Source organism: Pteropus alecto, unplaced genomic scaffold, assembly GCF_000325575.1.
Source record: "Pteropus alecto unplaced genomic scaffold, ASM32557v1 scaffold113, whole genome shotgun sequence".
In the NCBI taxonomy this organism is placed as follows: domain Eukaryota; kingdom Metazoa; phylum Chordata; class Mammalia; order Chiroptera; family Pteropodidae; genus Pteropus; species Pteropus alecto.
In genome coordinates this window covers 6,569,217-6,577,380 of record NW_006433949.1, presented here as the reverse complement: position 1 = coordinate 6,577,380, position 8,164 = coordinate 6,569,217, and the positions used below count along the sequence as shown (strand labels likewise).

The 8,164-nt window shown below is 40.6% G+C and overlaps 1 protein-coding gene across 2 annotated transcripts in view; it reads right to left on the bottom strand.

Moving 5' to 3' along the window:
• The window catches only part of DGCR2 (DiGeorge syndrome critical region gene 2), a 49,527-nt gene extending 46,832 nt beyond the window's left edge, over positions 1-2,695 (bottom strand). Inside the window, exons 1-2 of one of the 2 annotated variants that reach the window (XM_015586783.2) lie at positions 2,490-2,695; positions 2,034-2,156 (exon numbers count right to left, since the gene is read on the bottom strand). In XM_015586783.2, coding sequence (XP_015442269.2) covers positions 2,034-2,156; positions 2,490-2,523 — 157 coding nt within the window. In that variant the 5' untranslated portion in view covers positions 2,524-2,695. The remainder of the gene's footprint in view (positions 1-2,033; positions 2,157-2,489) is intronic. The other variant, XM_025044501.1, reaches the window with a different exon arrangement.
• Between the last annotated feature and the right edge of the window lie 5,469 nt (positions 2,696-8,164).

The window sequence follows — 8,164 nt, the reverse complement described above, 5'->3', positions numbered from 1 at the left end:
AGAACCTCAGCCTCCTCGCTCCTCCTCCAGCACACCAGATCACTAGCCTCAGTGAGTTCACATACACTGTCATTATCATCGCACCCTCAGTGGTGGGGGCCAGGAGCACGCCATCCACTCAGAACTCTCGGCTCCTGTAGAATAGACTTTATTTTTCTGTCTGGGGAGAAAATACAGAAACTTACGTAACTTCAAGTCAACACTTGTGCTGAGTGGACTTGTAATTCTCTGTGCCAACCACAGGACCCAAAAGAGAAAACAGATCTAGTCACTGCCTTCAGCACATCCACAGCACAAGGACAGATGAACAAGATGAACCATAAGAGTACCTACCATAGTTTCAGTGCCTATAACAGGTCAGTTATTACACACAACCTTACAAGCTAAATCAAAAGGTGCTTTGAGAAGTAGATAAGCTGTGCTTCCACTTTAAAACAAGCCAAGAACCATTTGGTCTTTGTTTAGAAAATTCTCTAGGAGGCTGGATATAAAGTCTCACCCTATTAAGTCAGGCCAGGGGACGCTCCCAGACACAGGGCTGTCCCAGAGGCTCCTGACCCAGCTGCCACCATTCAAACTCGTTTGGAAAGGCAATGTCTCAACCACAGACATGAACAATTCAATGAAGAACAGGCTCAAGAAGAACAGGATCCAGATTTCATTATAGGGGTCATCTTTATAGGCAAATACAGGCCGACCAGACCACCTCATTTCTTATGTTGAAACCCTCCCCTCAAAGAACTGTCCCAAGCTCGAATGTCACTTTCTACTTGATGTCCTACCTGATCCCCTCGGTTAGAGTTAACTGAGTTTTCTTTAACACCTGGCCTACAGGAATTACAACGCTCTTTTCACTTACTGAATGTTGAAAAGAACCCCTGTTCTAGGCCAAGTCCCTCCCCCTGAAGAAGAAGACAGGTCTCCTGCCCTTAGGGGGCTCAGTCTGGAAAGAGAGATCAAGTACGGGCACAGGTGATGGTGAGAATTACCAGCAGTTCTATGTGCTGTCAGAGAAGGACAGAGCTGGTGTTGGCAGAAGCCAGCCTACAGCCAGAGAGCCCAGAGGTGCCCTCTTGCTGGAGCATCATCTAACCAAGTCTTGAAGGATGGGCAGGATCTGTCCATGAAGAAACAAAACAGGTGTATTCCAGGAAAAAAGAGAGGCATAAATGAAGCATATGGCTAGGAAATTCTTAATGGAGTGGGCAGTATAGGAAACAGCCCAGCTGAGTCACTGAAGGGGAAATAGTGATAAAGCAAGTTGGCAAAAAACAAACAAGCCAGACTATGAAGAAATCCCAGGCCACAGAGTTTAGGTCTAAGATTCTAATGCTGGAGTAAGCCATGCCTTCCTCTTAGGGGCTTTATCAGGACCACTTGGGTCTTAAACACATTAGTGTGTGTGTGTCTGTCTCTCTCACACACGCGATGCTGCCCCATCTACCCCAACGCAAGTCGAAAACCAGGGATGTACTGAACGCCATTACTCATGAGGGGTGTTACACTCCTTGAGGGTGCCGGAGCAGAAACTAAGGGAAGAGAGAGCAACGCAGACTTTCTCTGACATCTGCATATCTTCAGGAGCATACGCATCACCAGGAGAAAACCCCCAAGTGAAAGATAACTAGTGACTGAGTGAGCAGGACAGAAAGGCAGAGCCAAAGGCCAGTCTAAATGACCTTCGTCAGGATTCTAGCCGAGTCGCAAAGGCGCCTACCCCCAGAGCCAGGCGAGGCGGAGGCAAGAGGCCACCAGAGTACAGGGCGCTGCTCTTGGGGCCAGCAGGACCTCCCGAAATGTGGCACCCCAGGTGCCTCTCTTGCCTCACCGCAGCCCTGACTCTATCTTACGAGTTCTGAGATCTACCTGTGTTAGGCATCTATTTTTTAAAAAGACAGAGAGAGAAAGAGAGGGGAGAGGGTCAGCCCGAAATAATGTTCCAGCACATGGCTACAGCACAGGGTACCAGTTGACACCATCTCCCCCCGACGGGAAGCACGGGCCATGTGCGTCTGCCTGCCCGACACACTCACCTGGACAGTCGGCTTCGTCGCTCTTATCCTCACAAGTCACCAAGCCGTCACACTGCCAGGGGAGGGGGATGCACTGGATGGTGCCACTGCGACAGGCAAACTGCCCAGGGTTGCACCGCAGCTCTGTGGAACCAAAGGGCAAGAGGCCATTGAGGAAGTGGCAGTAGCAGTGGAGACCTGGAGTGGCCAGGCCTGCCACCACCCGGTCCTGCCACTGCCTGGTCCCCATGAGCGTAAGCCAGACACCAGGCAGCCTGCCCACAGCCTGCCTCCCCAGGGGCCTGCATGTGTGCCCCAGGGAGGAGCCAAGAGTTGTGCCCACAACACCACAAGTCCCCAGAGCATCGCACCCCTCAAGACACAGATCTTTATGTGCCACCTCAAACACACACTGCCACATGTCAGGCTCTGTGCTGCCCTGCAGAGTAGACAGAAATAAGAGGGCACACCTCTCACCTCCTGAGGGATTCTGGGTCAACAGAGAGGACATACATCAACACACACTGGGGTTTCTGACAAAGCGCAAACAGAGGTCACCACCACAGGAGCGTTCAAACAACGTGCTAAAACATGAAGGAAGGAGAAACTGCCTCCGCCTCAGGGCTCTGGAATGCTTCTTAAAGAAGGTGGGATGTGAACAGGGCTCCCAAGGCAGGTCGATGGCTTCAGAAGTTACCTAAAATGTAACAGGAAAGGAAGAGCAGTTCAGAAAAAGCAGGCTTAAGGAAATATCACGGGGTAGTATAGCATGCTAAATAGACTGTGTGAGATGACAGATGAGGAATAACTGGAGATAAGATCAGAAATATAAGAAGGGTCAGATTGTGGAAATTCTGAAGGGAACATAATTCTGACCTTTATTTGGTATGTTGTAGGGAACCAATAAGTAACGTGATAAGATTTGTGTTTTAAGCAGATATAACTGGCAAAAGTTTCTGAAAACAGTTAATTAAAATAGGGGAACCAGACAAAAATATTGAATAACTCGGCAAAGTAAGGTCTTGAACTGTGGCAAGGAGTTGGTAAATTACAGCCCAACGGGCCAATTCCTACTCTTCCCACCAGTTTTCAAAACTAAGTTTTATTGGAACATAGCCACAAGTATGTATTGTCTAGGGCTGCTTTTGAGCTGTAACAGCAGAGCTGAGTGACTGCAAGAGAGACTACATGACCCGCAAAGCCAAAAATATTTACTCTCTCTCTGATCCTTCAAGGAAAAGCCAGCAGGCTCTGGAACCAAGGTGGCAGTTGATAAATGGGCAAACCTTGGAACCAAGGAAAAACAATGAGGTGTGAGGGATGGAGTCCTGCACACCAAAATGATGACACAGGAAGAGTGGAGTTACAGGGACAAATGTAACCACCCACTTGAAACAACTAAGGACAAAATATAAGAAAACACCAGTTGTCCAGACAATGGACATCAAACAATGAAGGACAATGATCTCAGGTCAGAAAACACGAGTGAACCTTACCACCTGAGGAATATTTCCAGGCTGCAGAGCAGGGAGAGGGACGCCCAGTGCCCAGAAGACTCTTGGGGCTGAGTGGATGCAACTAAAAACAGGGAAACCAAGGCAGGTAGTGCTCATAGGACAGTGCTCTGGAGAGCACACGAGAAGAAAGAGCTGCACAGACAAGACTCCAGAGATATACAGAGGGACCCCCGGGGCGGTGAGCAGGGTGCTGATCAGTGCTGGGTGGGAGGAAACTACTCTAGGCCTGGGAACGAACCAAAGAAATTCAGCAGGGCCACGAACAGTGCCTATTCTGGAGCCAGACTGGAAAAACTCATAATTCGTGGGGCACTGAGACAAGTACCCAGAAGAGTCTTGCCTCGTTAGTGGGGGAAAATGATCTCCAGACTAAAAGCTGCTCAGTCCTGCCTAACAAAGAGTAAAAGCAAGAGCTGACAAAATCAAGTTGTTTCCAAGTTATATCCTACAACAAAGCTCAAGAATATTTATAGAAATGCAAAAATATGCAGCAGCAAAAAAGGCAAAATTCATAAAGTCTGGCATTCAATAAAAAATTACCAGACATACAAAAAAACCCAGGAAATTATAAACAAAATGAGAAAAAATTCACTCACTCAAAACTGACCAAGAAATGGTACAAATGAGAATACAGACAAGTACGTGAAATGTTATAACTGTACTGCAAATGCTCAAGAGGCTAGAGAGAAAATTAAGTAGAGATATGAAAGATTTTTAAAAAGAAACTAACTTTCTGGAGATGAGAAGTACAGTGCCAGAGATGAAAAATATACTGTGTAAGATTAATAGATTCAGTTTTGTAGAGGAAAAGCTAGTGACTGGAAGACAATAAAGATGCGCTACATTAAAACACAGAAAGAAAAAAACGGCTAGAAGAAATGAACTGTGAGCTGTAGGACAACTTCAAGCATCCTAAAATATATGTACTTAGAGGGGGGAACAGATGAAACAGTTGAAGAAACAATGGCAGAAAAGTTTCCCAATTTGATGGACACTATAAACCCACAGATCCAAGAGCTCAATGAATCCCAAACACAAGAAATATAAAGAACACTACTCCAAGACATATCATAATCAAACTGCTTAACACCAGTGATAAAGGAAAAAATCTTAAAAGTAGTCTGAGGAAAAAAAAAACATTATACACAGAGAAACAAAGATAAAAATGACAGTAGATTTCTCATTAGAAACAATACAAGCTGGAAGACAGTGGAGAAATTCTTTTAAGTTCTGAAAGGAAAAATAAGTTAACCTAGAATTATTTAATGCAAAACATGTATACTATATTGCAGGGTTTATATATATGTAGCAGTAAAACTCTGACAACAGCAGCAACAAAAGTTATTAGAGAAGCAGGAGCATACTGTTGTAATGCTCCTAAAGTGATATGTCACGTGAAGGTAAACTGTAATAAGTTAAAGATAAATGCCATTAAACTAACACAAGAATTACAGCAAGTAACCCAACAAAGACGACAAAACGGAATAAAAATAAACCCAAAAGAAGGCAGAAAGAAAAGGAAACAAACAACAGATGGTGCAAATTTAAAATAAATGACAAAATGATAGATTTTGATTAATTCTGCCTAATTGATAACCATATGGGGTGATCCAAGCACCCCAATTAAAAGGCAAATTTATAACACAGGTACAAAAGCAAGACCCAACTATATATTGCCTAAAAGAAACCCACTTTACATAAGGACATAAATAGGTGAAAATAGAACATGGAAAAAGACATAGCATGCTAACATTGACCAAAAGCTGGAGTGGTTATATTAATACCACACAAAGCAGACTGAAAGGCATATAATATTGCCAGGAATAAAGAAGGTGATTTAATAATGATAAAGAACAATAATCCTAAATGTTTATGTATCTATAGCAGAGCTTTAAAATACGAACAAAAAACTGTAGTAACTGCTAATAGACAAACTCATAAATATAGTCAGAGATTTCAGTCTCCTCTCTCAATAACTGACAGGACAAGCAGACAAATCAGCAAGGACACAGACACCTGAACACCACTATCAACCAACTGGACCTAACCAACATTTATAGCACTCTCCACCCAAAAACAGCAAAATATACAATTCTTTTCGTATGCATACATAATATTTACCATAACAGATATTATGGGCTGTTAAACAAATCTCAGTAAACATATAATGACCTAAATCATACAAAGTATATTGTTTGATGACAACTGAATTAAATAAAAAATCAACTGCATAAAGATATCTTGAAAATCCCCCCAATTGTATGGACACATGCCTAAATATCCTATGAGTCAAAGAAGAAATATAGGGCAAATAAGCACATATAAAATTCCTCGAAAGGCACAAACTACCAGAGCTCATTCAAAAAGAAATCAATAACCTGTATAACATTATAGCTATTAAAGAAATTGAATTTTTAGTTAAAAACCTTCACACCAAGAAAACTCCTAGCCCAGATGGCTTCACTGGAAAATTCTACTAAATATTTATGGAAGAAATAACACCAATTCCATACAAACTCTTCCAGAAACTTAAATATTAAAAAATTACCATAACAATCGCATCAAAAAATAGGAAATACTTAGGGACAAATCTAATGACAGATGTGTAAGTCTTATACACTGAAAATTACAGAATATTACTAAGAAGAAATTTTTAAAGGCCTAAACCTATGGGGATACACAAAGAGTTCATGAATCAATAAACTCAATACTGTGAAGATATCAATTTTACCCAAATTCATTACAGATTAATGCAATCCCAATCAATATTCCAGCAGGCCTTTCTATAGAAACTGATAAACTGACTCAAATTCATATGGAAATGCAAAGAACTTAGAATACCCAAGACAACTTTGAAAGGAAGAACAAAGTTGGAGGACTCACATTATTTGATGTGAGCACTTATTATAAAGGTACAGTAATCAAGACAGAGAAAGACAAATGCCATATGATTTCACTTATATGTGGAATCTAATGAACAAAATAAACAAAACAAAAACAAATGCATAGATACAGAGAACATTTTGATGGTTGCCAGATGGGAAGGGGATTTTGGGGGCTAGGTGAAAAAGGGGGAAGGGATTAAGTAGTAAAAATTTGTAGTTACAAAACAGTCATGAAGATGTAAAGTATGGCATAAGGAATATAGTCAATAATATTGTAATAACTATGTTGTCAGATGAGTACTAGATTCATCAGAGTGATCACTGTTCAAGTTATATAAATGTCTGATCATTACGTTCTACCTGAAACTAATATAATATTTATGTCAACTATAATTAAAAAAAATTTTTTAATTATTTTTAAAAAGTAAAAAAGAAGCTTGGCATAAGCATCAAGACAGATATAAAGATCAATGGAACCAGAACAGAGTATCCAGAAATAAGCCCACACATATGCGGGCAAATGATTTATGACAAAGGTGCAAAGGCAATTCCCTGGAGAAAGAACAGTCCTCTCAACAAATGGTACTGGGACAACTGGATATCCATTTTTAAAAGAACTTTGATCCATTCTCTGTATCAAAAATTAACTCAAAATAGATCATAGACCTAAAAGAAAAACCTAAAACTACAAAACTTCTAAAAGAAAATATAGGAGAAAATCTTTGTGACCTTGGCTTAGGCAAAGATTTCTTAGATACATATACCAGAAGTACAATCCATAAAAGAAAAAGTTGATAAATTGGACTTCATCGAAATTGAGAACTTTTCTTTTTCAAAATATACTGTTAATAAAAAGACAAGTCACATACTGGAAGAAAACATCTGTAAATGAAATATCTGATAAAGCACTGGTATCCAGAATATATATCTTGAATTTCGCTAAAACTTACCCAATTTTAAAAATGAGCAAAAGGTTTTAATGAACATTTAACCAAAGAAAATATGGCAAATAAACAAATAAAAGATTACTGTCATTAAGGAAACAGGAATTAAAGTCATGAGATGCCATGACATACTTGTTAGTGGCTAAAATTAAAAAGAATGATGATACTAAGTGCTGGAAAGTATGTGAAGTAATTGGAATTCTCCTGCATTACTAATGAGAATGCAAAATGGTACAAGTGCTTTGGAAAACAAGTTGACAGTTTCTAAAAGGCTTAAAACACACACACACACACACACACACACACACACACACACACACACAGCCATATGACCCAGTCATTCCACTCTTAGGTATTTACCCAAGAGAAATGAAAATACAAGGCCTTGTTCAGAATAATTTTATTTTTAATAGCCAAAAGCTAGAAACAATCTAAATGTCCAAAACAAGTGAATGGATAAACAAGTGGCTGTATAGTCATACAATGGAATATTACTCATCAATAAAAAGGAATGAAACACTGATATATACAGCAACATGTAAAAACAAAACAAAACAGAACAAAAAGAAGTGGCCAGCTGCAGGCTGTAGTTTGCCAACCTATGTTCTAGAGTTTAAGTGCAGGGATAACCTTCTTCCCTCCACCCCATACTCAACACCCAGCACAGGGAGGCACTCACTAAATGTCTGACAAACTGAAATGCTCAAAGATCGTCCTCTATTCTTTAAGTCCATAGCAATGTGTCAACAGCCCTCTGATATCTCCTCTCCCTTCCTGATTCACTCCTAGTGCAGGGGCTGTTCTGA